Here is a 14,637-nt window from a genome sequence, read left to right on the forward strand (position 1 = left end):
TTTGGGGTTCAGAAGCCTGATTGATATTCTCCCAGCATCTCCCCAGCCCGGCGTGCAGCTGAAACTGGTTGGAGGGCAAAGAAGGATTCTTTCCTTCTTATAATTTGCGGCCGCTCTCTTTAAAACAGTCTCTGGGGAAACAGGCTGGGATTTCTGTGACCTTTCCGCCCTGCCTGGCTGCGAGACAAGTGGGACATCCACGGGCGCCACAGAAGGATCAGAGGCATCAATATCGGCTGCCGAAAGTGAAGGCCGCCACATTTAAAGCGCCTTTATCTTCAGAGGAGCACTCAAACAGTTGGAGAGCTCAACAGCCCCCCCCAGCACAAGCAATAAAAGCCATTAAAAAGCCATCAGCGCAAGAACCGTCTCTCCACATTATCAAGCTGCCTTAGACAGCGTCAGTCCATCGATCCTCATGGCCCACAGCAGGGGTGGGGGGCCTTTTACTGCCCAAGGGCTGCATTCACCTTCTGGGCAATCTCCCAGGGTCCATGTGCCAGTGATGGGCAGAGCAACAAATCTCACCCCTGCGCAGTAGGCTAGTTTGCAGACTCACTCGCGCACCTCTTTCTGCCTTCCATCCAAGCAACAAAAATCATTAGGAGAGTTCAAGAGGTTTGAAGCAGGTTGGTGAAGAGGTGTGGCCTAAGGAGAGGCCACGCCCCTCACTGGCCCTGCCTTGTACCCTCCTCCTCCTCCTCCTCATTCTTATTCTTATTATATTTATTAATTTTCAGCCAAAGGTCCTCAAGGCGGCTTACAAATTAAAATAAACACAAGTATAAAAATAGATCAATGAAAGCAATACAATTTACAAAAATGTAACTAAATAATAAATACCATTAAAAAATGTCTAGGACAGAAATTTGGAATAAAAACACTCCTTGAGTGTTTTTGCCTGGCTGGGATCAGGGCCGGCGCCAGGCATATCTGGGCCCTGGGCGCCAGCCTGCCCTGGACCCATGGCGCCCCCCTACACATTGTGAGAGCCCGCGGCACCCACCCGCTCCACCTACCTCATCTCTCTTTCTGTGAATGCCCTGAGCATTGTTCTACGCTGCGTGCGCGCACATGCCTGCCATCAACCAAGATGGCGGTAGGGGTATGAGCCCCTTAGAGAAGCCTCTGCTGCCATCTTGCTTGATGGCAGCTGAACACACAGTGCTCAGGGCATTCACAGAAAGGGAGGAGAGGTAGGTGGAGCAGGAGGGCCCTCAAGGTCTGCAATCTGCGGCAGGGTTGGGAGTCGACCCTGCTGAGGAGCGGGGAAGGGGAGCGCTACTCCCATGCCCTAAGGAGGGGCCCTTCAGGGGCTCCTCTGGGCCACAGGAGCCCTCAGCCAGGGCCCAACCTGGCCACCCTTTGATGCCAGCCCTGGCTGGGATGTGTCCTTGAACTCTGGTTGTGCCTCTCACTTGCCTAGATGGAGGTTGCAGAACACACATGTGCCACTGGGTGTTCAAAGAAACTCATGCACACTACAGAAGTAAAATTTATGTGCATTCCGTTTGCCTCTGGCCCCACCCACCACTAGCATGTGGCCCTCAGGAGGTTGCCCAGAAGGGAATGCGGTCCTTGGGCCCAAAAAGGTTCCCTGCCCCCCCCATCTTAGAGATTTCTCTTTGGCTGTTTCTTTGGAACAGAGAGAGAGGTGGAAAATCAGCCACGGACACATTCCCCACCCCGTGGGCCAAATAGGGTTAACGGGAAACCTATTAACATAACCATCACCCAAGTCTATGCTCCAACGGCAAACGCAGAAGAAGAGGAATTGGAGAAATTTTACACAGAAGTGCAGGAAGAAATTGATCACACACCAAAACAAGATATAATGATAATCATGGGTGACTGGAATGCAACAGCAGGGAACAGAGAAGAACTAGGAATTGTGGGGAAATGGGGCTTAGGAGACAGAAATGAAGCAGGAGAAAAAGAGGAAGGCCAAACAAGAGATGGGTTGATTCCATAAAGGAAGCCACAGACCTGAACTACAAGATCTGAACAGGGTGGTTCACGACAGATGCTCTTGGAGGTTGCATGATTCATAATTGACTTGAAGGCACATAACAACAATGCATTTCTATTAAGAACATTGTCTTTTCTTAGTTTGAAACCAAGTCTAAGCGCGAGTGATTCAAAGCAAGTTAAAAGCTCACTTTCTCTCAGGTAAAATCACACCCACGGTGCACAGAGCTACACCAAGCTAAACTCTGCTTATTTTCTAAAACTGTAATTGGTCCAATAGCCATTAGATGTAGCAATACCCCATTTGGCCGAATGGACCATCCTTCATTGCATATGTGATACTCGGGGGGGGGCTGCATGATGCTCCCCAACAGCGATCCTTCATGTGTTCATGGAAATGTACCCACAAATAACCTGGGGTTACATAGCGGTGAGCATGCCATGAGAATTCTGGGGTGCAGGGATATCGTGGGATGCTATTGATACATTTCTGCTGGGCCTACCTGTGTCCAAAAGCACCAGCATTTCTACCTCACCCCCAAAGCTTTCTGGGTAACAAGTCTCTTACCAAACATGGTGGTATTGACCTCCCCGTTCCAGGCTAGACCCTCAACCTCCTTGACTGCAGACACGTCCTCTCCTTTATCTTCTCCGCTCCCGCCGTCGGCCTCCATCGGGAGAATCCCTCCCGGGGCAGTGCTTTCATGTTCGCTCCCAGTCCCCACTGTTCTCTCACTGGGATAGATGGAGGGCCCTGAGCTGGAGGTCAAGATCAGGCTGTCGAAATCGAGGTGTGCAGGTCCCAAAGTGCTCTTGGCTGGGAAGGGAGCACCCACCTCAGGCGAACCCCAAGGCGTTGATTCATCTTCATCCATTGCTTCGTTTGGAAAGAAGCCGGGAGATGTCAAATGAGGTGTGAGTGTGCTTTGGACGAGAGATTGGGTGGTGTCCCCACCTTGCCGGTGGCCAAGGCTACTTTTCACTAAGCTGACCACTCCAGGGAGCGTGGTCTCCTCTCTGTGAGATCGGCCTACGGCGCCAGCATCAGAGCGGCTATCCATGCTCGGCGTTACCACCTCCCAGAGGTCTTTTGGCTCAGAAGGTTCCAGGACCTCAGTGACCGCGGAGCTGTCCACAAGTACCTTCCCCCCAGGTTCTATCGTGGCAGCCTCTTTGCCATCTTGACTGCCATGGGCCACCATCCACATGTCGGCTTCTCCAGAGAGAAGCCGAGCTGCTTGCGGGTACACGGTGCCCGGCGTCAGGGAGGGGACATCCTCCGCCGAGAGCGTGATGGCTCCTCGCCCCCTCAGCTCGGCCAGCTCCTCCGAACGTTGGATGTTCTGATTCAAGATGGCGTCCTCTCCTGTCATGCTCTGCTGCTTACTTGCATGTGGATTGTGTGGCTCTGATTGTTCCTGAGCAGCCCCGGGCAAGTTGCGTTGGGCTGTCTCGAAACCGGGCCCCGGAAGGTCCTCCACAAAACTCACAGTGTTGTCCTGACTTTCTTGGGAGTCGTGGTCAGATTCCCCACTTGCCTCATCCACGTGGGGCTTGTTCTTCTGGGGTATTGTTGGAGAAACACCCCCATTTCCAGAGAAGCCATCCTCGTTGTCCCCAGCCTGTGTAACCCCTTGGGGATAGTCACCTCGGATGCTGGTACCCAAGTGAGCGCCTTCCACATCCTCTGTCATTGTCACGGCGACCTCCCAAGAGTGAAACAGCCCACTGGGCGTGGCTGGTGATGATGCGTAAGGATGCCCTTGGTGGGTGGGCCATTTCTGGCTCTCTGGTGCGGAGGCCGCTTGGTGTTCCTGGCTGTTCTTTTCAGCCCTGGCGTCCTCGAGGACGTCGGAAGCAGGAGAGAAGGTTACCTCCTGGTCGCCTCGATTCACAGACGCTGGTAACCCTGCAAGGAGATACCAGTGATTAGTGGGAGATAAGTGAAAGGGAGCCACATAGGAATGAGAAGACAGACACAGGTCCAGTCGTTGGATGACCTCGGGCCAGTCACTATCTTTCTTGGCCTGACCTGCCTCACAGGGTTGTTGTGAGTAATGCAGAGGTTGCAGGGAGCACTATGAATGCTGCCCTGAGCACCTTCAAGAAAGGGCAGGATATTAAATTCAGTGTGTTTAATGTTCTATACGTTTAATGTTTAATTTAATTTAATGTTTAAATATGTTTAATGGCACAATGGGGTTTTTTTTAGACCACCCCCACCCCAGATTCTGAGGGAGGGCCCCCTCTGCTAGCCTTAACACCTGAGACAGTCTGTAGAGAAGGAGGCTACTTTTCAGATATTTGGGCCCTAAAGTAAAGTGAATTGGACCCAGAAACGAGCAAATCCACACCTAGCCACGAAGGTCACTGCATGAAGTTGAGACCTTCACAATCCCTCAGCCTAACCTACCTCTCAGGGTTGTTGTAGAGATAACGAAATGGGGGGCAAGAGAAGAAGGGGAAGGACTGTAACTCTGGGGCAGAGCGCCTCTTTTGCATGCAGGAAGTCCCAGGTGCAATCCAGCTAGGGCTGGGAATGTCTGAAACCGTGAAGAGACACTGCCAGTCTGTGTAGGCAATACTTGAGCTGGACAGACAGGTCCTTTGGCTCAACCTCAGGCAGCTTCCTTGGCTCTGACAATATATGCAAAACGTGTTTTGCCAAAAATAAGAACGCAGAATGAATAAGAAACGCCAGTCCTTTTTAAAATATTGCCGCGTCCTCTTCAATCCTCTCCGCTTCCCCCAGCCTAGTTGTCCGGCCCCTAATAAGCCCCGTGGCCGGCCACCTTCCCTCCTTCAGCCACAAAAGGCTGCCACACAGAACGATCCGGCAGCAGGCGCCTGATAATGGCTTGCGAGGCAAAGGAGCATCCTGGAGCCGTTGCCGTGGCAACTGCCTCCACGTTAGCGGCGGTACCTTGCTGTGCAGGTCCTCTGCTGCTAAAGGGGTTGGGGAATTTCCGAGATAGGGGGTTTGGCCCCGTGCAGCAGGGGTAGGGGGAACCTCAGGCCCGCAGGCCAAATGCGGCCCTCCAAGCCTCTTTATGTGGCTCTCGGGGCATTTTCTAGGCCACACCTCCTCAGCAGCCCTGCTTTCCATCCTCCTTGAATGGTTTTCCATGGCTAGAATGTGTCTTTGAACTGTGATACCGCCTTGTGCATGCCTGGATGGAGAATAAAGTGTGTGTGTGTGTGTTTTCCAGCTGATTTTTTTCATGTCTGACGTTTGCATGGCTGGAATGTAGCCTCATGTACAAAGGTAAAATTTGCACCCATTGCTCCGCCCACGTTTTGCCTCTGGCCCAACCCACCACCGGTGTGCGGCCCTCGGCAGGTTGCCCACAAGGGAAGACGGCACTTCGGGTGGAAAAGGTGCCCCACCTTGCTGTTCAGTGTGATAGAGGCAGGCGTCAGTTCACACCTGATGCAAGGAAGACATGCTTGGAAGACTTGGAGTTGGAAGAGGGGAGGGGAGGGGTGTGTTTCCAAGGGGACCAGGGAGGCAGTTTCTATGGTGACTAGGGAGTTGGCTTTGAGTGCACCACAAACTTAGATGGAGAAGGAGAGTGTGATGTGGGTGGGCATGTAGAGAATCAAGTCTGTGAGTGATTTACTTGAACTACTGTAGCATACAGCACATTTCTTGGACTCATAAGAACGCACGAGTACCCCTGCCTGATCATACTAAACGCTCATCTTGTCCAGCCTCCTATTTCCAACTCTGGCCAACCAGATTCCTCCAGGAGGCCCACAAAGCAGGCTCTGAAGGTCCCAAGGACACCCTCCCCTCCAGTCTGGTGTTTAGAGGTAGACTTCCTCTGAATCTGGAAATTCAACTCAGTTGATATGGCTAATTGATATGGTCTCCTCTGTGAATGCGTCTCACCCCTTTTTCGAGGTATCGACAGCGGTCATCAATCATGAGACAATTGTACAGGTAGCTGGAACAAGATGTCCCTTTGGTGTGGCATTTGGCCAGCGCATGGAAGCATTGATCCTACTTCAGCAGGAATTCCAAAGGAGTGGGATGTGGCATAGAACAAACACCCTGAATGATAAAGGACTGGAATATGGGGAATCTGATTTTTTTATACCTCTGGCCTGGAAGGGCTATGAAAGCTTCCAGCTCAAGACTGAGCCTTGTCTGGGACACAGCAATCCTCACCCTCTGCAAGGCGCTAGCTTTCCTTTTTCTGTCTTTTCCACCGTGATCCTGGAGAAGTTTGCCTCCTCCTCTGTCTCCATCTTCCCACCCTGACTTGTTGCAGCTGCCTATGGCTGAGCAACGCAATGGCCTCTTCTTCTTAATTTGAGAGCCGCCACTGGGGATGATTTGCCAAACTCTCTGTGCAGCCCTAAGTGTCAAAATTACGCATATTTGCAAAATAACTCTGTCTGCAGGGACCACACACACGCACTCTCCTTCTTAATTGGCATTAATGTTTTTTTTCCCTGGCAGAAATTATGCATAAGTGCATTTCGTCAAGCTGCAAGCACATGCTAATTGGCATCTCTGGACTGCCACTTTGCTCTTGAAGGTGATGTCAGTCGGTCATTGGTTTTTTGGGGGTGGGGACGGAGATGATAGGATCAACACTGGGAGTTTCTGAGGGCATAGAGAGGGTGCAGTGGAGAAATGAGAATCTTTACTATTATGGGATGCATATCAAAGAGCAAAGAGAATGCAGCCAGCATGGCCAGTGGTCAGGTGTGATGATGGGAGATGGCAGTCCAGCAGCATGCTTTACACTTTAAGTTGGATTCCTGCATTGAGCAGGGGGTTGGACTGGATGGCCTTATAGGCCCCTTCCAGCTCGACTGTTCTATGATTCTCTGAACATCTAGAGGGCCACACAGATTTGCCATCCCTGATCTACTCTAAGAAGCACTCAGGAGATGGAAGAATGTGGCTATTTAGAAGAGGCATTCCCATCTGAGCAAATGACTCCTTGGGGCTAGTCACAGTCTCTCAGTCTAACCTACCTCACAGAGTTGTTGTGAGGACAAGACAGGGAGGGGGAGAACACCTTGAGCTCCTTGGGGGAAAGGTGTCATAGAAATATAAGAACAACAATCAACGTCTGGAGGGCCAAAGGTTCCCCATTCCTGATCTAGGGACACAGTGGGTCATGAAACACAGAGGAAAAGCTTAATTCACTAGTAGGCAAAAACCCCTTGCGGTTTAAGAATGTACCTATAGCCCCCAGATATTTCTATCAGACTTTAAAAAGCAGGGAAATTGGGCAGCTATAGCGACTGCACCAGGGGAGCAGGAGAGCTGACCTCCTCTCTGAGATATTGTGCTGCCCTACACATTTGTCAAAATGCAAACACGATTTGGGTTGCTCTTTCACAGTCCAATCCACTTTCTGTGTAGCTTGGAAGAATTGGGTAACATGTGCCTCTGAGCATATGGGGAGTGGTACATTGCGACTCTCGTGGCTGTATAATCAGGACCAGCCATGTTGGGTCCTAGGGATGAGACACCACTGATGTCTGCCCTGTGTGCCACCCCCTCACTTTTTTTTTGCCCTGATACTTTGAGCAAGACCAGGGCTTAGGTCTAGACACCAGTGGCATTTCCCACAATGCCGTGCATCACTGCAGGGCATTGTGGGACATTAAAATGGCAGCTAGGCTCAGCCACCCACCTGCCGTTGCCACCAAGTCAACTAACTCAGAGTTTGGAAAAGTTACTTTTTTGGAGTACAGCTCCCATCAGCCCCAGCCAACATGGCCACTCAACGGGGGAGAGGTTTTTCCATAGGGCATGTCGATCCAGGCCCCTTCAAAACAGGAGCTGACCCTGGACTTGAGGTGGAATGAGTCAAAATGAAAATGAACTCTAAGACTGGCTTACTGTTCCCTTCCACTTCGTTGGTGAGCGAGTAGATCGTTCCACCTCGGAGAGCGGAGGCAGGGCTTGGCTTCTCCCTAGCTGAGGCCTCGATGGAATTGTCTGCCATCTTGTGCACTGCCACAGCCAAGACAGGAAGCTCCTTAGGCGCTGCAGTGTTGCCTTCACCGTCAGCGCCCGGACCGTCCTTGCCTTCTCCCCGCCGTCTCTGGAAATAACGCCCATTCAGTCCGCTGTAAATGCTCTTGCGGGTCAATCTGGGGAGGGCAGCAAAAGCTTGAGTCGCCACGGTAGCACCAGGGTGGCTTCCACCAGGTGTTGGGGTAGAGGCTGAGGTGGGAATTCCAGGCCACATCTTAGGGAGGTGGGTGCGGAAAGGCTGCAGGAGGCTGGGCGACACAGTCCCTTGTGGGGCCAGCCAACGAGTGGTCCCGTGCAGCCAAGTTGGAGAGGTCGAACGGGTGACCTCCTCAGGTGGTAAGTCCTCTTTGGAGTCTTCCAAAGAAGGGGACTTATCCCGTGTTTGGCTGGCACTAGCCGACCCTTTGCTGACGTTCATTTCACCATCCTCACGATCCTTCGTCTCATCAGTCGGCATTTGGTCAACCACGTTGAAATGATGTTCCTCACCTGTCCCATCCAGGAGGGAGACAGCAGGTGGCCCTAGAGACGGTTCCTGATCTTCCACATCCAACGGGGTTGTCCTCTCCTCCCACGGCTCCATCCCTGCTGGGAACACGGTCACCAACTGGAGTTGCTCATCCTCTTCCAGAAAAGGCACCGCCGCTTTGTGCAAGGGGCTGTAAGGGTCCTTTGGAAACTCTCTCGAATCGCCCGACATGACAGAGTCGTCGTTTTCCTTGAAGAACAGCTCGTTCTGGGTTAGCAGCGGCAGGCGGGTGTCATGCTCTGCCAAGACGTTCTCGGTCCCTGAATCATGGCTTCCTTCGGAATCCAGGTCTGTGGGCTCACGAGCCACCTGGCGGTGGTCTTCCTCGGGGGTGGCCCCACCCGCTTTTTGGACTGGCTGCCATGCTGTAAAGAGATAAAGAAAGATATGTTAGACCTGTTGGGTTCACAACTGACCTTTCCATATATAGTCCATGTTAACTTTTCCAGGAGAGCCAGTGTGGCATAGTGGTTAGAGTGTTGGACTATGACCTGGGAGACCAGGGTTCGAATCCCCACCCAGCCATGAAGCTCACTGGGTGACCTTGGGCCAGACACCTGCCTCTCAGCCTCAGAGGGAGGCAATGGTGAACCCCCTCTGAATACCGCTCACCATGAAAACCCTCTTCATAGGGTTGCCATAAGTTCGAATCGACTTGAAGGCAGTCCATGCCCATTTTAACATTTCCAGAGCCTTAAAAATATTTTGGCTGCCCAGTCTTGGCTTCCCACTGTCTGAGGCGTTCAGGCATCAGTGCATAAGAATCGCCCTGCTGGATCAGTCCAAGAGATTCATCTTATTTCTCATATGGCCAATCGGATTGGAAGCCTGCCCGCAGGGAGTGGAGGGAGCAGCCCTTTCACTTGCCTTCCAGGAACCTGTATTCAGAGGTAGATTGCCTCTTAACATGGTGTGTGTGTGTGTGTGTTTTAAGCTATTGTGAATTTGTCTCATTCCCTTTCAAAGCCATCAAAGTCTAAAGACAGGTACAAGCTGATTTTTTTTAAAAAAAGTAAGCAGTAAGTATCTAGTCCTCAAGGTGGTCAGCTAGCTCTGTACAAAGAGGTTCTATTCTGCTTCCAGCAGGGGTCAGCCAGCTGCATCCTGGGAATCCCCAAAGTGGAGGGAATAGCAACAGCCCCCCCCCAGTAATTTCATCGGCATCTGCTATTCAGAGGACAACTACCAGTTGCCTATTATGGCTACGAGATCTCCTCTTCCATAAAATACCAGAAGACCTCTTGCTGGATTAAACCAAAGGTCCATGTAGTCCAGCGCCTTATTCTCACAGTGGCCAACCCGATACCCTTTCTGGGAAGCAGGGCATGAAAGAGACAAGCCTCCTGCCAAGTAATTCTCTAGTGTGTGGTATTCAGAGGTAGACTGACTCCTAACATGGAGGCTCCATTTTAAACTTCCCTGGTTTATTAATGGCCATTGATAGACCTATGCTATGAATTGGTCAAAACTTCCTCTCAGGTCAGAGAACAGGGACAGTTGGAGGTAATATAATGTAAATGGGAGCCCTGTTGGATCCCCCCAGGAAGCCCTCGAACAGGACACAAAGATAATAGCTCTCCCCTACAATTTATGCCCAGCACCTGGTGTTCACAGCTAGACTACCTCTGAACATGGAGGTTTCCTCCATGCAATGAGTGGCCTTCTATCAAATCCAACCAGTGAATCCACTTGGTGTTGAGCCCCAGCTCTCCCCGGAGGATCAGGGAGGGGAGTCGGTCGAGCCCCAGCTTCCCCAGTTAAAGCAGGAAGAGGAATCAGAGGCAGATGAGGCTTTCAGGGACTATGAGGGAGAGGGTGTAGTTGACAGTCTGCCAGTTCCCACGGACAGTTCTCCCGCTGAAGCAGACCTCGCTCCAGCTCCAGTCGCCCCAACAGAGCCGTTGGGGGGTGACCTGGCGCACGCACCAACTCCACCCCGCCACGACTCCACGCCTGGCACTTCAAATCCTTTCCGGCCTACTGAAGCCGAGCCAGCACCTATCAAGCCTGTACTGTCAGATGAGCCGGCGGAGGCTCGCCCCCCTCGCCCCGTGCGAGACGCCGCGAGAAGCGGGTCGGCCAGAAGGTGGAACTTCGGAGTAGTCAGAGATTACAAGCGAAAACCTTCCCTACTTAAGGCGGCGCCCCCCTGATTGGGATGCTGAGTCAACTTTCTTCACATGCTGGAGAGTACACCTAGGTAGCTTAGTTAGGGTTATTAGTGAATTAGCATAGTTAAATCTATGAAGTGCACTGCCTTTGATGCAACTGTTACTCTAATAAAACAAGAATTAATTCCAGTCTCGCCTCCGTCTCGTGTCTCGCCCTCTGGGTAGGACGCTTAGCCTATCATTGTCTACTCTGACTGGCAGCAGCCCTCCAAAGTTTTGAGGGAGAGAGAGAAAGGTGCACTTTCCCAACCCTGCAACATGAGATCCTTTTGTTAAGCAGGAGAGGCAGGGGATGGACCGTTGCATTCAGCTGCTGATCTGCAGGCCTACCACGCAGGCCACGTTGTGTCACACGCACACCCCCCCGAGGTGGCGCGATTTAAGGTGCAATCATTCCAGACGCTTTTGAGCCGCGATCTGGTCAGGGGACACTGGGATTCAATTTTCCTCTCATTGGCGAAAGCAACTGTGGAGGAGCCTTGGGCAACAGCGGGTGATTTATGAGCACACCCTTGGCGAGAGCGTAAGCGTAAGCGCCGTTTCCAAACTCCCTTTCTTGTCATAAAACAAAGTGTCTGCACTTGCACACCAAAACTATCGGGGGAACCCGATCGAGACTGAGACTCTGTGTGTGTGTGTTGTAAATCTAAACCGTTTCTGTACTCCCAGCAAATGATCAAGAGGTCGATTAAACAGGAGCTCACTGTTTAAAGCGCCAATTGGAAAAAAAAAAAGCCTGCCACAAGAACAAGAGCCCTGCAGTGCTGGATCAAGCCAAAGGGGCTCCGTTGAGTCTATCGTCCTCTTCTCACAGTGGCCAACCACATGCCCCCAAAGGGAAGCCCCCAAGCGGGACCAGAGTGCGACAGCAACTCTCCCCACTTGTAAATCCCAGCAAGCGGCCCCTTTCGGCAGGGTTTCAAAACCACATTCGTATTATTCTTTCACTTCGACATTGTTTTAGCTATCCAACATTGCAGTACCAATTTTGTATCAGAAGCTCCTCTTTACCAGCAGAAAGTGCGACGTTTACAGAACTACAAGCAGCCTTCAACCAGAAATGACACGCACAGCATGGAATCGTCCTTCCATCTTGGTCCATCATGGCTTCACTCTGGCTTTGCTCTGTCTGCTCTGTCTGCTCTGTCCTGTGCATCCGCTTCTAAACTGACTGCCCTAGGTAAATATATGGGGTCCGGCAATGGCCAGATTAACAGCATTCATAGGCATATGGCACCTCCAATTGTGGAGGTAGCATACAGCCATCCTGGCTAGTAGCCATCAATAGCCTTATCCTCCCCCCGTGAATTTGTCTAACCCTCTTTTAAAGCCATCCGAGTTGGTGACTGTCACTACCTCTCGTGCAAATCCCACAGTTGAACTATGTGCCGTGTGAAGTCCTTCCTTTCGTCTGTTCCAGAGGAGCAAAGGGGTCACCTGGAACCTTCTGCATGCAAAGAAGGTAGCCTACCTCTGATGTGACCCGTGTCCCGATGCCAGCGCAGACCGCGGAGCAGAAGCTCCATCCTCCCGGCCTAAGGAGGGGCCATTCTGGGCCACAGGGGCCCTCGGCCTGTGCCTGACCTGGCCGCCTGCTGGTGCCAGGCTTACTCAGCCTAAAGACATTGTCAGAATAAGCTGGGATCTCCTGCATTAAGCTCAGTGCAGGAAGGACAGGGTATCACATTCAAGAGAGAAAATCAGGTTAGGGATTGGGGATATTTATATATATATATATTGAAAATTGAAAATTGAAAATATACTAACAAAACGAAAAGAACATTCAAACAAAAACAACAATCCCAACCCCGCGTCACTGAGGATGATTATATATACAAATAAACAATATACAACATTTTCTCAATACATTGGAAGAAAGATATAGTAGATTTATGGATATACCATTTAAAACACAGTTCAATATTTGCAGATTGGTTAGCAAAGAAAGATTTATCAAAGGTTAAGAGAACCAAATGGATCTGGCTGTGGATGAAAGATGGTCATGTAATCCAACCTTATTTGTATATTCAATAAATGGCCACCATGTACACATCAGATTTAGTCTTATCTTGTAAAAAATGAAGATTTTAAGTAATTTTATCTAATAAAGCCAGATTCCATATATTTCTATACCATGTCATTTTAACCAAGTTTTCTAATCATTTCCAATTTTGCGCCACCATTTAACGAGCTGCCATTAATAATTTAGAGATCAAAAATTTAGATTTCAGTTTAGCATTTTCATCTTTAAACAATAATAAAAGAAATAATTAATGTTTTCTTTTATAATATTTTTAAGTTCCTTATGCACTAAATTCCAAAATGGGACCATTTTAGGGCCTGTCCACCAGGAATGAAAATATGTGCCTTTATTACAACGGGATTCGGGATATATACGTGTGTGTGTATAAGTAAAAAACGCAGAAACCTTTGAAGCAATAGGCATCGAATCTTGAAGCCGGATCTGGGAAGCCGGTCCGGTTTGGGAACTGGTAGACGGTCCTGACGCCAGGTTCATCCCCGCCACACTTCTTCCGTGGGGTCCGGATTGGGTAGCGAACACTTCCGTCGGCCAGCCATCCCGGGTCACATTGGTCCAGCCCTTCCCGCCAAGCGAGGTGAAGCTGCCCTGTGGTAGCCAGCTGCGCCCCTCGGCTCAGGCAGTACTTCTGGGCTGTTTGAAACGTCAGCCGTCCAGGGCTGGAGGCATACAACACCTTTCCTGAAAGCAGGAAGGAAAGTAACACACATCAGGTCGCATTCGCCCAAGCGGCACCCCACTGGTTTGCAGCCTGAACTCATTTGCTGATGCTCTCAGAAACACCAGAGCACAACAAAAAGTTGCAGCGTAGAGTGCTCCTGGCCAGTGTCCCAGCCAGCCGGGTCTTCTTTTAAGGATGTCTCCCCTTAGTTTTCTTCCTCTCCCCTGACCAGACATGCAGACTTCAGTGGCCATTCAGTAGGCTCAGTCCTCATTGGGGGGGTTTTGGGTGGGAGTTTAGCCCCCTTCGGGTATGTCTCTAAAAATCCCAACTTCTGCAAACCTTTGGGTTCCCACAACCATGCTGATACATCACCTTTGTTACTCTATAGCTCCTTGTTGGCTACAAAACCACCCTAACCCAGCAGCTGAGTTCACCATTAATATCTAGGAGAAGATTGGCCCCACCAGATCAGACTACTAAACACCTCCCCTGCTCTCTCCCTCTTCCTTTCCTCCTCTTCCCCTCCCTCTCTTTCATCCCTTCTCCCCAAACCTCTCCCCTCTTTCCTTCTCTCTCCCTGTCTTTCTCCTCTCATCTCCTGTCTCTCCTCTCCTCCTGTCTCCTCTCTCCTCTTATCTCCTGTCTCTCTTGTCTCTCATTTCCTTCCTCTCCCCTCCTTTTCTCTCCTATCTCTCCTTTCCTTTCTCTCCTCTCTATTCTTCCTGTCCTCTCCTTTCTCTCCTTCCCTTTCCTCACTCTCCTCTCCTGTCTCTCATTTCCTCACTCCTCTCCTCTCCCGTCTCTCCTCTCCCCTCTCCTCTCCTCTCTCCTCTCCCCTCTCCTGTCTCTCTTCTCCTGTCTCTCATTTCTTCTCCTCTCCTGTCTCCTCTCTCTCTCTCCATTCCTCTCCTGTCTCCTCTCTCCTCTCCTCTCCTCTCCCCTCTCCTCTCCTTTCCTCTCTCTTTCCCTCTTCTCTCATTTCTTCCCTCTCTTCTCTCCTCCTCTCCCAAGCCAAACAGTCCACTTAGTTCAATATTGTCTACACATTGCCCAGCTGGGGTTGACCCATGGCAGGGTCTTTTCGGTGTGGCTTCCCCATTTGTGGAATGCCTTCCCTGGGGAGGTGTGTCTGCTTCCTTCATTATTGACTTTCAAGAGGAATTGAAAAACATTCCTGTTTACCCAGGTATTTGATGACTGTTCCTGGCAACCTTGAGGTCACTGGTTGAGATAGTGTTTTTATGTTCTTAGAATGTTTTA

At 50.7% G+C, this 14,637-nt stretch overlaps 1 protein-coding gene across 1 annotated transcript in view; it reads right to left on the reverse strand.

The window, feature by feature from the left end:
- The window catches only part of NCAN (neurocan), a 56,583-nt gene that overhangs the window by 15,808 nt on the left and 26,138 nt on the right, over positions 1-14,637 (reverse strand). The window contains exons 6-8 of the mRNA XM_061601857.1: positions 13,101-13,394; positions 7,835-8,866; positions 2,537-3,877 (exon numbers count right to left, since the gene is read on the reverse strand). Of these exons, the coding sequence (XP_061457841.1) occupies positions 2,537-3,877; positions 7,835-8,866; positions 13,101-13,394 (2,667 nt within the window). The remainder of the gene's footprint in view (positions 1-2,536; positions 3,878-7,834; positions 8,867-13,100; positions 13,395-14,637) is intronic.

Source organism: Rhineura floridana, chromosome 18 (genome assembly GCF_030035675.1).
Source record: "Rhineura floridana isolate rRhiFlo1 chromosome 18, rRhiFlo1.hap2, whole genome shotgun sequence".
Classification (NCBI taxonomy): Eukaryota; Metazoa; Chordata; class Lepidosauria; order Squamata; family Rhineuridae; genus Rhineura; species Rhineura floridana.